Source organism: Ictalurus furcatus, chromosome 3 (assembly GCF_023375685.1).
Source record: "Ictalurus furcatus strain D&B chromosome 3, Billie_1.0, whole genome shotgun sequence".
In the NCBI taxonomy this organism is placed as follows: Eukaryota; Metazoa; Chordata; class Actinopteri; order Siluriformes; family Ictaluridae; genus Ictalurus; species Ictalurus furcatus.
The window spans coordinates 18,558,802-18,577,191 of NC_071257.1; the positions used below are offsets into that span (position 1 = coordinate 18,558,802).

Here is an 18,390-nt window from a genome sequence, read left to right on the forward strand (position 1 = left end):
AACTGAACCCAGCTTTTCATTATGGGACATTTGACTGGTCCTGGAATAGTCAGAGGAACTGAAAATATGCCAAAGTGAAAGATTGCCCTCTTTTGCATTTTGCATTACATACACTGTGTAATTGTATGCAGAACTATGAAACATATTCCCCATGTCAGTGTATTATTATTATTATTATTATTATTATTATTATTATTATTATTTAGTAGGAGGAGAAGGAGTAATACACTGTAAGACATTTCAGGTTGGTTAAACTTAGAAACTAAAGTTCACCTGCTGCCTTAAAAATGTGAGTAAACTCAACTTGAAGATAATGTTTGTTTCAACTTAAAAAAAAATGTTTTACAAGTCAACACAGTGGAATACTTTAAGTTTACTTTTTGAAAACTTATAAACTTGAGTTTAATATCCAAAACTTGTCATGACAATTGAGTTAAAGAGAAGAAATAAGTTTACATAACTAAATGGGGCTATCATGTTTTCCAGTAGTAGTAGTGGTAATAGTAGTAGTTATAGCACAAAACAGTTAACAAAGCATTAGCTTTGGTTTAGATTATAGGCTTGTGATATCTTCACTGTGTAATAGAAGGTGCCAAGCCTCTCTTAGCAGAATAAATGGCTCAGTAAACAGTGAATATTTCCCTATTATGATCAGGCAGAAGCAGTAAGAGAAAAAAATTAAGTTTAGGAAACTATTCAGTATTTCATTATAGGCAAGCAACCCATCCGCATGAACGTTTTTAGTTCTCTGTGTTCTGCTCTCCGTTTCAGACACATCAGTCTGGGAGCTCCTGCTGTTAAGAGACATAGGTCTTTCCAACAATCCAAGATTAGGAGACAACACTGGGACACACAACAGTTTATTTTTGGTGTTGGACCAAACCTGGGTCTAATGATGCAATTACTTTACACAACCAGCAAGAATAAGATGAAAGTACTTTTCACCCAGGGTTTCACCCAGGGTTTTGCTTTGAATAGGCAATGACAGGAGTGAGCTATTCCCGCTAAAAAAAACATGAGAATCAAGTTATGGGACAGACCTATTACAAATATTTCCTATCTCCGGTAAACATACTCTTGTTGGAATATATTGGAAATCCCAGCTTCAAGAATATAGATATTCTGAGTCCTTTGCATACTACTAGAGTTGCCAGCTGAGCTCATGATTTAAGTATTACAAGCTTGTTGAAAAACCTCAAATGTTCCAGAGCAGCACTACAATTTTATGAGCTGAGTTCAAATTAAGTGGCCTTTTACACAAACTAGAAAGACATGTCAATTGACTCATATATTACCAAATAAAATGCTCAAATCTCATTTTTCTATATCAGTCAATATCCAAATGTGTCAATCACAATCCAGATGTGTCTTAGACTGGATATTCATCGAGACCTAGCACTGTCACCAAGGTGTTTTCCTTAATCAATTCACATCACTATTCCCGCTTATTACAATATCGTACACTATGTAACAATAGTATAGATCTCATTGATTTGCATTGTGCTGAGAATGGTTGCTTATCTGTAATATAAATCTATAACATTTTATTTTAATAGCTGCTCTATGTAAAAAACACAATTAATTAATGCCCTCCTTTTGTTTTGCTTTGTATGCTTTCACAGTAATTTGATTTGATTCCATTGCATATCATAGTGGTGGCTTAAATCCAAACTCCCTATTACAGACACAAAATTGTTATCTAATAGCATTGAAAAATCCCCTTTGATCTGATCCACACATTCAGGCTAGCTACAACTTAATATAACTTCAACCGAATAAACCAGTCTACTTTGATGAGGTATAGATGCAGTTTAGTTTGAAGACAAGGTCCCATAAAGAAATAAAGAAAAATATACTGGCTTTTGATATATAGGACATTAATTTTGCTCTGGTTATAGCTTTGCCAGAAGGCATAACATAAAAAATAAAAGAAAATAAAAAAAATATTTAAATCTTTTTGATGGAAAAGATGTTTTTGCTCTTCTCCCAACTGTGCTTGGCAAGTTTTACCAACTTGATGTGAACATCTGCGTTAACAATTCACTTTTGAGGGAATGCCAGATTCACAAAGTAAACAGATTCAGAATGGCTGTGGACAAACTTTTATTGTAATTATTCTTTGGCCTGTTTTATCTGTTTGGTAAGCCATAATTCTAGTAGGCAATATTAAAATGCAATAGCCTGCCACAGTCACTCACCCATCCAGTAGTAGGATTGCGTTTTTGCGAGGACGGCCAATGTTGGGACCATAGAGATTGGCCCGACTGTAGTAGCGGACAGACTGCAGCAGTGTCTTCAGCATAATGTAGTCCTGAGCCAGTCGACTGCTGTTGACTGAACGAGCTACCATGGTGCGGTAACTGTTGGGCTCTACAAGAAACAAATAAAACTGAGTGCCTGAAATAGAAAACACCGATCTCAAAGTCATTACCTTGATTTAATGAATAAACGATATAAAAACTGCTTACTGTAAATTGTAATAAGTTGACCTTTAGTAAAAAGGTTTGGACACCAACAACCTTAAAATTCTCAAGTAAAGTTGCTTGTTAGTTTTATGTTTATATATACTGTAAGCTCATATTTAAACTTCCATCCATCCAGTAATCTTCACAAGTATAAGCACTGATTTCCTTATTTTTTTAAGTAAGCTGACCTAAAGATGCTAAAACAAAATGAATAATATTTCAGTTTAAAAACAGTGACAATAGAAAATTCTTATAATAACTCATAAGAACTATTCATAAGGCAAAACAGGAGGTTATGTAGTCATTATATGCACTGATAACAAGAGGATGAAATTGGAAGGATTTTGTATTTCAAACTTTAGCCAGTGTGAAGACTCCAGCATTCAAGATATAAACATGACAACATTACATCTTCATTCAAAGCACAGTTTAAAAATTATGCACTTTTGTTATAGATGTACCCACTTGTCCATATGCCGCAGGGTGTTTATTATACCAAAGCATTCTAATATATCATGCTGGCTTCATAAACATTAACCTCAAGATAAAAATGTTTTGTGTTGGAGGAACAAATGTTCCCTCCATTTTTTGGATTGCTCATTTGTTTGAAAATGAATCATATTCATGAAACTTGACTATGATTCCTAACAGATTTTCTGTTAGTCATTATGGCTGCTCTTGCTGTATTTATAATGAGAACAATCCAAAAAGTGTAACTGCTTTTCATAAGCTCTTAAATACTGGAATTTACAAATAGAAAAATGACATTATAATGTTGAGCAGGATGGTGGAGCAGCAGTTAGTATTGGTGCCGCTTAGTCCCAGAGCCTGGGGTTTTATCCTGAGCTTGGGTTACTGTCTGCTTGCAGTGTCAAATGTTTTCCCTGCATTTGCATGGATTTCCTCTGGGTTCTCTGGTTTCTTTCCACCTCCCAAAAACATACCAGTAGGTGAATTGACTATCACTAATTGCCTAGTTGTGATTAATTGTGTTAATGTGTGTGTTTCACGCCCTTTTATGGACTGGTGTCCGATTCAGTATATCACAAAGCAAAGCATTACCCCCTCGAAGTTATCTACTTTCCAATAACAGCATGTGCTGAATTATTTTATTCCATTTATACCACAACAATTTATCAACAATTATAATTTATCAATCTACAATTCATTAATAAATGACATGTCATACTTCATATATGTCATATCCATTTACAGGTCCATTTACTGGGATGTGTGTTGTGGGATGTCTGAAAGACATGTTATTAATTGCATTAATATAAAATATAGTGCATTCATATTTAATAAATAAATAAATAAATAAATAAATAAATAAATAAATATGTGATGTGTATTACAGCTAGCACTGTTCTCAAATCTGTGCTATTGTAGAAAATTATTTAACACAGATTTAAGAATTCTGCAGCACTGTGGTATAAGTTGTTTTAAAATGTAATAGCTCTCCTATAACCTTATTCATATATTTATAATAATCCTCTAATCCTTATATTCAATCCAAAGCATTGCAGTATTTGTACCTCAAATGGAGTCCCTACATACATGGAGTTCGTACATAGTAAAATTCTACGACGTTGGGCTGCAAAACACCACTTATTTAGTGGTTTCTTAGTCCAGTAAAATTTCAGTATTTAATTTTCACATGTTTACTTCATTCTTTATGTAAGTCATTTGAGTAAAACGTTTTCTCACAACTGGTAGTCTGAGCACCCCAGCTGTGGTAATGATTTCCAGAACTCTGCTTGTCTGTCCTCACCAGTTAAGATACACCAGAGCTTTATGATGAATAAAAATATAATATTGCTTTATTGTTTTTTCAAGGTTCAACGGTTATGCTATGTCAGCATGGACGAGAATGCTAACTACTCGTGGTAATATGCAATTCCTTGCTACAGACAAACAGCCTCAGATCAGTCTTGTTAGTATTATGAACAGACCTACCATTGCCCAGCTCCCAGGATATGTTATACTTCTTGCCAGCACTATACTTTAACAAACTCAACGCACTGGAGGCATTCCATGAGTTGTCAGGATTCCGATGTAGGGCATTGAGCCCAAAGATCAGGTGCAGGCTGGCACAGTCAGCAAAATTGTACAGTTTGTCTAAAGACCTGGCTGGGAGAAAGCGAGACACAGTTGTAACTTTGGCACTTTCATTTTCTGTGAATATATGTAAAATTCACTTTAACATACAATACTGTTTTAAAGTACAATACTGTGCTAAACATGCCCTAAATTCATTTGTAAATGTTTGTCTTAAATGTTTGTCTTCTGCGTTCATGTGTCTGCAGAAAAGGCCAAATTTACATTTTGCATTTTTCATATTAAGAAGGCTTGAAGCTATATAGAACTACCTTTAGAAACAAAAGCAAGTTTTACAGTCAAAGTATACCAAAGAGCAAAGGCAAGTTATACAAGATGCCTGAAATAACCTACAGCTGATTTAAACTACATGACACTGTACCTGTGCAGACAAATGGTGACACAAAATATTGATTTGATTGCTTTTTCACTGTTTACTGATCTTTATTAATATGTTGAATGAATTCTGAATTCTATAGAAAAAGTTCATGTAATTATTTTGCTTCACTTTTTCTTTTCCTTCCTTCAAAGATTTTCTACAGATCAGATTGTATGAAATTTAAATAAAATCTTACATTTTATAGTAGGTCACTTTAATGTCATCAATAATTTAATTAATTTTCTACGCAACATCAAGCTTTTTGGGTTCTTGTAAATAAACACCTCAAGAAGCAACCTGAAAAAAAAGTAGTTTCTAAAGCAAAAAGCAGAAAAAAAATCTGCTACACGCTACACACACAAACTGTAAACGGTTCATCAGTGCACACCACAAAGAGAATAGTGGCAGACACAAACACAGAAATGTGCCAAGGAAAGCATTTTAGTGCAAAAGCCATTGGATGGTCTATAATAACTTGAACTTATCCAGCACATGCTTGCTGGTTGTTTTGAAATTCTATCGGTTAAGAGCAGTGACAATAAACACAAATATTTCAGTGCCCTTTGACTTCATTTCCTCTGTTTAAAAAGAAGCAGATGAGACATCTCACATGGCCTTGAGGGATTTGAAGAAGCCCGAACTGTGGGTGATGTACCAAGTTTCAAGGTTTCAAGGCTGATACATTTACTTACAATACCATATTCATATATGTCTACATTAATTATACATTTTATATATCTATATCTATTTCTCTCTCTCTCTCTCTCTCTCTCTCTCTCTCTCTCTCTCTATATATATATATATATATATATATATATATATATATATATATATATATATATATATATATATATAATGTGGTGCATCACTGATAATCAGGATGCACCCCACTTGATGGGAAACAAAATCCAGAAATGTTCAGGGAATACAGAAAAGTTAAATCTGTTATATCAATTCTGTGTCTGTATAGTGAAATAGCTATTACATCTGTTTGGAAATCTCAAGGACTTTATGTGACAGTAAAATGGGATGATTCTCATGTTTAACCTAAAGTTGTATGAGCCGACGAACCCACAGGGACAGATCACGAAAATGAGATTAGTGCAGTTAGTAAAGTAAAGGTGTGTATATACAGTTAACATAAAATTCCTACCATACAGCCACATTTAACCCAAATAAAGTCAGACAAATTCCTAGTCCAGATGTGCACATTAGCATGAATACAAAATTCCTGATTTTACAGGGTGGGAAATTTTAAAGCTTTCAAAACAAAATAGTTGCCACACCAATAATGACGGGTGGCTATCTTATAATTTCAATGGGAAAGTCTAATTCAAAGCATATTTAATGTAACACTGTTGTTCAAAGCACATTAAATAGTCTAAACATTTAATTAAGTCTTTAATTTAATGCATCACTTAATAGGGTACAAAGCTATAAAACATTAATGAGGAGGACAAGCGCTTTAATTCAAACAAGGAAACAATAAACAAATAGCAATGGTAAGCATTTTTATATACTTTTTTTCAGCCAGATTTTCTTCTCCTTTCTAGTATGCCTAAATTGCATAAGGTAGGGAAGCCCACCTTGATGTGCCTGAGTGGCATTCTGGAAGTCCTGCCTGTTATGCAGCCTTTAGCACAGTGAGCTGATTGAGATAAAACTGTATCAAAGTCAGGTGGATAGAAAGCAGAGCCATGCTGTCAGGGCAAAAGTAGAAGCAGAACCAGATGTGGGCCAGGGAGATTTGAAGGCCTTCTTTCCTTGAGCAGATTCTTGCACAAGAGCTGGCACTGTTGAGCAGTCTGGATATGGGCCAAGCACATATCTAATTGTAACTGGTCTTTTGCCCTCTTTAAGGTTGTAAAGAACACTAAACATGATAATTTTAGAATAAAAAAACTGACCAATATGCTATCTTCTATAGATAAGGCCAGAGCTGGACTTAAAAAATCCTATTACTCTTGTACAACTAATCATCATTCACCATCACATTTTCACACACAAACACACAAACAGTTTAAAATACAACATGTTACTTGATTGCACATCTCGGTGTCTCGTTATCTCAGTCATATTCACAATGAAAGAATAGCTACTTGTCCTAAATGCAGCCAACTGTGATCAATTCCATGTTTCTAAAGTAAGGTAATTACACCATGAACAGCAAGCAGGCTCCTAAAGGCTCAGTACAGACATGGCAATATAGAGAAGACATCAGGAATTGAACTCTGGTTCACATTTACAGCAGACTCAAAGTGTTTCCAGATCAGTCTCTCTCTCTCTCTCTCTCTCTCTCTTTCACTCTCTCTCTCAGTAATTTTACAATGTGATAGCTAAGGAGTACTGAAGAACAATAGACTAATTGATACAACAAATTACAAATTGAAGTGTGGAAAAGCCAAGAGTTGGAAGATGGGCTTGTTTTGGGATGCCTTTAATGTTTAGGTTAGCTGGTCATGTGTCATTCTTACAATATGTATATTTTAGCAGTTGAACTGCGGTGGGATTTCCAAGAACATACTTTGAAAATTGTGCAATCTAATATTATTGAACAGAAAAAAAAGGGTTTATTTTAATATTTTAAAAGCTTAGATTAATAATTACCCTGATATATACTGTAGTTTATTTATTTACACAACACTATAATAATCCACCCCAGGTAATATTTTAAAGCACTGCCAGCAAAGAACTTAAAAAAATGTAATGTAAACGTATTAAAGGCTATTCATTGTTGAAATTGAGTGCATGAACTTAGTATCAACTGTAAAGGAAAGCAATGATTCCCAACAAGCCTTACAAACGTAATGGAAAGAGAGGGGTCTGGATATTGTCAGGCTAGCTATCTGATCACAGACATAAGACCTCCATAACGAGCAGGACTGTACCAGAGCGCTACGGCTCATTTCGGAGCCACAGCATTTCCATTTATGTCCAGTGATTACCTACAGCAACAAACTACATATTCAAAAAAACTTCAAAGCAAAGCATTTCCATAGCCAGACTACATTTACAATGTCTACTTGTAAGGAAAACAACGGGTGCAAGAAGTGTCCCAACACAGACCTTTAATCCCCATGTTTCATACAGTGGTAATAACAGCATGTCTGGCTTATCAGCCAGATATCCACCAAGTCTAGCTTAGAAAAATAAGATTTAGGACACACAAGAAAAAGCCATATACTGCATAACATGGACTTTTGCCACTGAATTTTACATAATCTGTTACAAATCAATGAATTAATTTATTATGAAAATTTTAAGCAGTGCTCATTATTTAATAAAATTACATGAAATGTCATTGGAAAATGTTCCAAGTAAAAGTTAAAAATAACCCATGAAAAACTACTACTAGTATTAGTATCTGATATTATATGTACTTAAATAATTTGGTATTTTAAAAAATGCAGATAGTATCAATAAATATACACTGTAGGGCCTTTCCATGTTGGCATGTTTTACATGTTTTATCACAAAGTTTTCTTACAACAGATGTCATACAGCGGAAGAATCTTCCATCTCTGTGCCAAACAATAATGTGTAGGAATAATAAGTAATAATAATGACAATCAATGTATGCAAACCATTTAGCAAATTAATCACCTTGTCTGTATCAGGAGGGATGTTGATGCTATTTTATTTATACTGTAGTAAAATAGTTCCAACTTTGTCTGGTATGAAGGATAGAAATCACATGGGGCTCTCACCATTCATACAGCACTATTTATGAACTAAATATGAGCAACCTTTACTGACACCACTGCAATGTTCAGTGATAGTTAATACAAGACAGCTAACCCGGCAAGATTTCTGAGAGGACTGTAAGACTTAAAATGTGTAAACCCTAAATTAATGTAGACAGTTAATTTGATTTAATGATCTGATATTCAATGTCAAGCCAGCACACTGATGATGCTGATGGGAAGCTTCCAACATTGCATGCCTTAGCTAAATATTTAGTAGGGGTTAGCTCTGGTGGTAACATAATTTGTCGTTTATCAAGATTTTAAAAAAGGATTAAAAAAGGACAATTCTAGCAAGTTTCTTACAAGACACCATTGGTATTTTCTCTGACAAAGAAAAAGTATTAATGTGTCGGTTGCAAACAAGTTGGCGCTTTAACATTGTAATTTGAGGTAAACATTGGATTAACAGAACTCAACTTTGATGATTGGACAATGTGGAAAAAAAGGCCAAAAGTAATTGTTTTAACAGCATTAAAAGGTTACTGTTAATATCTAGGGACATTTATCAAAGTACAGTAGGAATTAGCTTTAAAAATGTAGTGAACTAAATGTAGTAGCAAGTTTGACATAATATGCATCCACTTAATTAAATTAAAACATCCAAAAACATATTTATACAGTAGTGAAGTATTTCTACTTGGGATGTAACCAAATATGAATACAGTATTCAGATTAAACAGATAATACAGATACAAATATGGGGCACACTATTTCATAACCCTCCATTTTTTCTTTTTGAGCCATTCTTTGGTGGATTCGCTAGTGTGCTTAGGATCATTATCCTGTTGAAAGGTCCACTTTCAGTTCAACTTCAACTTTTGGACAGATGGCCTCACATTATTTTCAAGCACTCTTTGATATGATGCAGAATTCATAGTTGAATCAATGAATGCAAGCTGTCCAGTCCCTGAGGCATCAAGACAACCCAAAACCGTAACATTTCCACCACCGTGCTTCACAGTTGGTATGATGTGCTTCACCTGAAAATCTGTCTGCTGTTACTGTGGCCAAACAACTCCATCTTTGATTCGCCTGTCCAGAACACATTATTCCAAAAGGCCTGGTCTTTGCCTATATGCTCAGTGGCAAACTGTATCTAATGTTCTTTTTAGACAGCAAAGGATTTTTCTTGGAGACTTCTTTTTGCATCAGACGGTCTGCTCTTGGGCTGAATTTGCTGGGACAGTCAATCCTTTACGAATTGGCAGTCGTACATTTCTAGATGATTTTCCTTACAGTGGAATGATGTATTTCAAATATTTTGGAGATCTTTTAATATCCCTTGCCAGACTCATAGTTATCCACAACTGTTTTTTCTGAAGGCCTTATAGAACTCTTTAGATCTTTGCATGATGACATCACACACCTCAGTAGCAAAGGAATCACCAGACACTAGATATGAGAGGGGTATTAGATATGAGAGAGGTTTTATGTGTTGTTTGATTGAGTGTAACGCCTTTATTAATAATCTCTGTTTCAAAGAGCATCAAAAGTGTCCAAATATGTAAAACAAACAAAAAAAAAATACAACAATTTCTATGTGGTGTACTTATCTTTTCACATGACTGTACATATACAGACATTGCATTACAGCCTTAATTTCTACTTGGTAGCTTTAAAACATTACTTACATCAAAGACTCTCTCTCAGCACTCTCAACAAATCGATCAACTGACTGTGGATGACTGACAGTGAATTCTCACACCTCCCCCTTGATAAATGACTGACAACACATATGATCTACAAACTGTGAGAAAGCATGTTCCAACCAAGGAAACGCAATCATGCTGCATGCCATATATCAATTCCCAGCTCACACTAAACCAATTTGAGGCAAAATAACTATTCAATTACAAGGGAAGAACAACAAAGGTTAATCCTTCAATTGTTGTGGGAATCTGTAGGCAAGGATGAAGACCACATTGTGTCTCCATTACAATATGCTTTTAGTTAAACTAGTGTGTTTTGCCAGATTAAACATGGTGCCTCAGTGGATGCCAGCATGAGTGGTATTAATTGTATTTATTCTCTTTTAATCCATTAGAACTCCACAACCCGGGTTTACATCATTTATACGCTGTAATAATGCTAATCAACAACATGTCTTGCCTTGTCATTTAACTACAATTTAGTGCACCGGTAGAAGCAGGAGTGCACCATAAGGAAAATAATAAATAAATGTTTACACAAAAATTTATAAATAAAAAGTATAGATAGACAAATGAACAGAAAAGCAAAACTGAAGGCAGGAAAACAAACTAGTTCTCACAACAAAAATGGCTAGAGTGAAAATATGGTTTCAATAGTCCTCCTCTGCCTGCTGGTAGTCTGAAGTGCATACTGCATGTCATACAAACCCAAGTACCCTTGTGTTTATAAACACAGCATTACACAGGGACCCTCGTTTCGATAGGGTATGTTTTGCAAAGAGCTACTCAGGTCAAAGCACTTTTGTATTCTTGAAGAATGCAAGCTATGAAGACACCTGTTTTTCATTCAGTATGGTTAGTATAAAATCTGTGTGTGTGTGTGTGTGTGTGTGTGTGTGTCAGTGTTCGGATTAGTTAGCTGGTGAACGTCTTATGTCTGTGTGTGACCATATTAATAAGATTTCAGCTGTACATCACTGTATTTGTAAGATTGTGTGAGTGTGTGTGCCTGTGTGTGTCAGCAATTGTACATATTTGCGTGTGTATATCAGGCCATGTGGTTAGCAGTGGAAAGGATAGAGTGAGTGACATGTTAACATCCCCGAACACACACTGGTGTATACATCCACACACATTTGTGTACACTAATTAATCTTCTCCATAGAGACGGTCTTATGCAGCAGCACATGGCTGAGACAGCACAGAGCTGCATGCTGGATTATGATTTCCCGTTAATGTCAACAGTTCTGAGAGCTTGGCTGATTGGATGTACACTTGATGAAGTCAAAGACCAAAGTTTGTGCCAAATTGCATAACACTTTAAATGCTTTATAACATCAAACACAAACCCCTGGTAAGGACAAGCTTTGAATGAAAGACATATATTCATAAAATTAGTCACCTTTGTACAGTGTCACCTTGCACATGCAGATATCTGTGCATATGACCATGGCAGCATAAACTTTACAAATATTTAGTATATTTAAACTATAACTTACAATCAGGTCTATGTAATCTATGTGTAGGGAATCCTGAGCTAGAATTTCCTTAAAATATGCACTAATTCCACTATCATGACATCAGACACAAAGCTTGATTGGATTCACTTGTTTGTTGTCAGAGGTCAAACTGAATATGGGATGTATGAGCACTCTCAGCACTTTAACTTCAATCTTTGATTGAAAATGATGGAATGAGTGCAAATGAGGCATTGGCAAAATTTGTAGGAATTTGACTGAAAACATCTGGTCCACTCTTCTAATATGTATTGAGAGCTTTTTCCTTTGAACCTCAAGTCATATTTTAGATTTCATATCATAACATCATGAACTACAAACATATTTATCAAGGCGTTCAAATAACACAATTTATTCATTAAAGCTTCACTAGAATGTCTTTGAATATATATTAAACATGTAATATATCCAAATACTATAAACAAACTCCACATTACAACAGAAAAGTGAAAAATTGTGAAGAGTAAATAAAGTAAATATAGCAAATAATTACAAGCACTGAATGACAGTAGAAGGTGTAGACTCAGCACTAACAAAGCAAGGAATCTTTAAGTTAATATGATATGATCTCTTCAAAGAGGACTGTGCTGAGTCTTTACATACCTGACAGTATTATCTTTTTAAAATCTTTACTATGCACTAATGCTGTAATTGCTCCATGATTATTTTGTCACTTTAAAGAAGCAGGGCATTTAAGAGTGGTAGAACTAACCTGAGCTGCCCCTAGGCTCTTTATAGCACACATCAAAGCATTTCCCTAAAGACTGTCCATTGTGTTTTACTGCGAGTGCCAATAACACGAGTTAGGACAGCAAATCTATACTCTAAGGATGCACAGATTCCTAAAATTGCCTGGAAATGGGCTAATTAACACGTCAGCCAACCACAGCAACATAAATCACTTTCTATTACAACACTTTTCTGCTTAATTTAGATTTCTTTACCCTGATTCCAGTGATCTGTGTTATTTTGCACACCACACATTTACATCATATTAGGGTTGTTATAAGTACTCATCTCTAAAATTACATAAATTTGACCTGAGACAAAAACATTACAAAAACATTATCTTCCAGGTTGGGGCAAATTGTTCTCTCTGAAGGTGAGCATTTTTAGTGCAATATTATTTCAGTCAAGCTACAATCTCGTAGTAAATGCCTGAAAGTCTCGAAAGCTGTAAGATATAGGAAGTCATGGTGGATATCCTCATTAATGTGTTATTAATTGCATTATATTTTACTTGTATACAGCTGTCCAGAGTGGCCTGAAATTTTGTAGCAGCCTAATGTATGCCTTGGCTTATATTACCGTATGCCAAATGCATACATATGATATTGTGTTATATGAGAGTTACTATCATTTGTTCATAGCTGGCTAACTATTACAATGGATTGTCCTGTAAATTAGTAAGGTAGGAATCACAATGATGAATCTTGTAGCATCTCCAAAATGTGATTTTTTTTTTTTACATCATTGTAAAACATTGTTTACACAAAATGTATTTTATATTATTATTATTATTATTAGTAGTAGTAGTAGTAGTAGTAGTAGTAGTAGTAGTAGTAGTAATAGTCCTCTATTCCTGCTCATCATTCTTTAATAGTATGTTTTAATATTCCATAGCATTCAATATTTTGCATTAGCAACCAGTTCTCACTAAAAAGTAGTTGCCAGTAAACATTTTTATCTTAAATATCACTCTACATGTGAGACACAAATTTGCATAAGCTGCTAGAAGCATTCTTTGTGTCTTTGGATATGCAATAAAAACTCCACTAGCCACGCTAACCACATGACAGACCAAATGCTTGTTAATAGTGCTAAAGAGCTAACAGACAGCACAATAGAACAAACAGACCCAGTGCTATGCATCCATCTGGCTTTGATTAGAGGTGTCAGGTCCTGTCACTCAATTTAAGGGTGAAGAAGGATCAGGAAAGAGTTTCTGTTGAAACCCCCTCTTCCCAGTTATTGAAAGGCACCCAAGCCACCACTTGAATAAAGTGTGGGACTTTGTAACATACCACAGAAAACTCAATTTAAGTTTTCCTTTCAATGCTCTCCAGACCACAGCAAATTTTATTACACCTTTATGGACACTTGTGGATTTATGACATTGCTTTCTCTCACGTGCAGTTTCATCAACATATTATGTTTGCAGGGCAAACTGTGCTCTGTCAGAGTCTAAAATCTCTTTGAGGCTTCCATATGTGGATGGTTAATATTCAGTCATGTCTAACAGGCTCCAACTTAAATATACTGTATACTAACACTCTTCAGCTCATTCATATATATATATATATATATATATATATATATATATATATATATATATATATATATATATATATATATATATATATATGCTTTCTCTGCATCTTATTCTTCAATTTCTGACATTTCTGAAAAGATTTCTTTCTAGAGAAATCATACTATAAGCATGCAATTAATAACATGTTTTTTTCCCGTGGTATAAATGACACATTTCAAGTATTATTATTATTATTATTATTATTATTATTATTATCATTATTATAGCCTGAGTTTTATTTACAGTGTCAAAATCAAGACACCTCTGCAAATTCACAAAAAACATAATAACAAAAAAAAATATTGAGCATCTCAATATCAGCCAAAAATGAAAGAGTATTTGTCTCCACAGAGGCCATTCAAGTGCTTGTTCAGTACCTTGTCATGTCGAGATTGGACTTTTGCAACTCAACTCCTGACAGGTCGGCCCCTGCACACCATCTGACCCCTACAACTACTCCTACCTATCTGAAGGCAATTATCACACCCAGCTCTGCATCACGTCCCCTTCAAGACTCTAGCATGGCTTGTCATGACCCACCATCCCTCAAGGTACAAGAAAGACATGCATCAAGACACTTCTGTGTACTTGTACACGTGCGGTGGAATGTACTTCTCCTGACAGGCAGAACAGCTGAGTCACAGATTGTCTTCAAACAAAGACTGAAGACCTCCCTCATTCCCAAGCACTTAAATGAACACTAATTAAATTGTTTTTGTTGCTGTACCAACTTGTTGTACTGATGTCCTCTCTAACTGGGTTTTAGCTGGATAGTCATAATAGACCCTGAACTATTTGTACAAGCATGAGGATCTGCTTAAGACAGTGACTGTAAGTCACTCTGAATAAGGGTGTCTGCCAAATGTAAATGTAAATGTAAGTGCTATCACTTTATCTTGGTTAAAAATAACTGTGGCATAGGGGAAAAATGTTTTGCCTGATTGCCTAGTGCAATAACAAACCACCAACATTCACTGCAACCCCTTCCTCTAAGTTTAATGCCATTGTGACCAATTCAATAAGTCATTTAGTTTCAGCAAGACTTTTTCAGCCCTTTCTGTCGGGTGAGATGTACTTTTCTCACTGAGCCATCAAGTTCATCCCACTGGAGCTTGTCTACAGAAAGATCCCTCAACCATTTACCATTCTAGCAAATTGTAACACAAATAAGGGAATAATAATCATTCCACTAATTATAGACAACTGGAAAATGCCCTATGTTAATTAAATATTTTAGGGCAGATTTGTTACATTTCCTTGCCACTTTACGGGACCAGCCTGAACTTTATCCCTCTGGTACATTTCATCTATACAAGCTGAGGCTGCAGCAGCTGTGATATACAAATCTGTTCCTGGAGCAAAGGGAAAGCCAATATGATCTAGCGTAAGAGAGCCAATCAGAAAAAGATGCTCTACACCCACAAATGTCCATGTCTGAGAGCACATTAAAGAGCATCTGAGACCATAGCAAATGGGAAACCAGGGTGGTCTGGAGGAAGAAGGCTGGGTGCCATGCCTGTGATCTATGGCTATATAAACATAGAACATTGACATTCACTTGATTTCTTGCAATGAGGCCTAAATTAAATATGCTAATTACTTTGAAAGTATGACATTGATTCCATTTGCTGAAAGTTTGCCAAAATTAATATATTCATCTTAGGCTAAGAGTCAGTTTAACAATAAAATTTTATAGCACAAAAGTCTAACACTCAATTCTCCAAAAAGTATTCACTTGTAATATAACCATATGTTATATTACAGGATCACATAGCCTGCCAGGTGAAATGACTACGGGGATATATAAATAACCTCGGCTACACGTGACACATTGCAACCACATGCACGTCCTCCACAAGTGGTTGTAATGCTTTTTAATGATGTAATCAACTGCTTACCAGTTCTTTGAAAGAAGCAAACACTGCCTCATTCCTGGGGCAAGCACATGCCTTTTCCTGACAGCGCAAGTGTCAAAATTAGGTGTCAATAATAAAACATGTCTTTTACTAATGAAAGTAATTTTACCTCAGGACCAAAAAAACCTGCCAATGCAGGAATGGCTTGTAGTATCAGAAAGTGGAGCATTTCTCTCTAATTACTCACTTTTAAATTGGGATGAAGTTTTGTTGCTTAAGAATGATAACATAAGTATATATACATGTATCCATATGAATATATGTTTTGAAAATTCAGTTGTCCCTTTGGGGGAGCCCCTTAAAGGTTCTATGTAGAGCCCAACAACAGACAGTTTCCCCATCAGAAAGACATTTAAGTAGAACCTCTCACTTGGAAGCTAAGAACACTTTTTTGTTTTTTCAAATGAACCCTTACAGAATTTTAAAATAACCATTTTTCCAAGAACACTTAGATTTACACTTAAGATTTATGGGGTAATGTAGTATCTGCAATTTTATTCATCAATCATTGCATATTTATATATTTATTTTAATGAACACAACTATTTAATATTTCCTCCCCAATGGTGTAACCAGTTATAAAAGTTGTCTGGTATCACCAAGCTCTATTTCTGACTTTCCCAAATGCCACAGACTTCTCCAGTTGGGTTTGAAGTATAGCTTAGGCCACTTTTGTGAGTGATTTTACCTTATCCAGGCCATCAGATAGGGTGGTGAGCAGATAGCACTTTTTTTCCAAGCTTACCTAGCTGTCTATGATGTTCAGTGAGTACCAGCTCTATAAAAATAGTGATTTGGAACATGGATCATGAATGAAGCATGTACTTGCCCTCAACAAACAACAGTAACAAAAATGTATTACAAAAGACCTAGATAAAAGGTGGGAATTAGTGTTACTAACAAATTTGGGGAAAACTGTAATAATTGATTCTTAAAGAAAAAAGGAAATATTCTTTGGTATTCATTCAGTATTGTATAATGATAGAAAACCACAAAGTTGAAATGCCGTTTTTGAAGAAAGGGATAATTTATATTATTAGTTAATTTTAGGTTAGAACCCTACACTTCAGTTTTACTTTGAAACTTCATAAGACCATAATATATATGTATATTGCCATTTCTACTTTTACAGTTATTGATGCAGAAACCAAAGTCGGGGAGTCAAAGATAACTGAAATGTGAAAAATTTGCCTCTGGTTTCCCACAGTTCTTGGCATCTGAGAATTTGACACTGAAAATTTTGCAGCCAAATATTACAAATCTCTCTTGGACCACATTCAAGATGAGGGGGAAAAACTAATACTAAGAGAGAGCCATGGGTAAAACAAAATCACTATTCCAGGAGTTTATGTTGGTGTCCAATAAGTTCAGTGGATAGAAGAACACATAGTATTACAGCACACACTTTTAATAGATGGCATTTTTTTCAGTTTGTAAATGTGTTGTACACTCTAGAATAAAGGGGGGGGGAATGTATTTGTGAATACATATTATTCATTATATTGTATATATTGTGTATGTTATCTTAAATATCTATTGTGAAACATTTTTTCTTTTTTTTCTTTGCAATGGGTATGGTTTGTAAACGCTGGCTCCAAGGAAAAAACTGATACATATCATAGGAAGATAAAGCAACATTTTTCTTTTTATAATAAATGCCAACTCTGATATGAGATGCCAAAACATTTTAATCAGACCTTTCTGTGGAAAAGTAAAGCTGTAAATGCATTACTTTAAGAATCTGTAGAAATTGTACACTCATAGTTTTCAGTTCAGAAACTATGCAGCTCTATTAGACTATTTTACCATTTATAGCAAGCTGACAGCTACAAAAATTAGGGAAAATAAAGAATTGTTAATTTTAATTAATCCTTTTTTCTATCACTATTGTTCCTTCTTGTGTTATTATATGTTACAGCTATTTTGCTTTTCTGCAGACTGTAGTTGTTTCATGACTGAAGAGGCAAAGAAATGCCTGACAGTGATAGACTCCTATTTTATACTGGAGAGATTGTGTTGCAAGTATTAGTGTCTCATATATTCACAATTCTGTTTAGCCAAACATCTCAAGTGATTAGATAGTGTAAATGTTCATGTTACACGTGCCATTAGCTCTCTCTCTCTCTCTCTCTCTCTCTCTCTCTTTCTCTCTCTCTCTCTCTCTCTCTCTCCTAGAGTTTAAACAGAACCATTATAACTGTGTGTATATGTACTGTACGTGTTGAATCTTTCCCTCTGTGTGTGTGTCTGTGTGTGTGTGTGTGTGTGTGTGTGTGTGTGTGTGTGTGTGTATAATGTATATGTCACTGT

At 35.0% G+C, this 18,390-nt stretch overlaps 1 protein-coding gene across 1 annotated transcript in view; it reads right to left on the reverse strand.

Moving 5' to 3' along the window:
* Window positions 1-18,390, reverse strand: part of hpse2 (heparanase 2) — a 56,143-nt gene that overhangs the window by 30,336 nt on the left and 7,417 nt on the right. The window contains exons 4-5 of the mRNA XM_053621229.1: window positions 4,422-4,595; window positions 2,199-2,370 (exon numbers count right to left, since the gene is read on the reverse strand). Of these exons, the coding sequence (XP_053477204.1) occupies window positions 2,199-2,370; window positions 4,422-4,595 (346 nt within the window). The remainder of the gene's footprint in view (window positions 1-2,198; window positions 2,371-4,421; window positions 4,596-18,390) is intronic.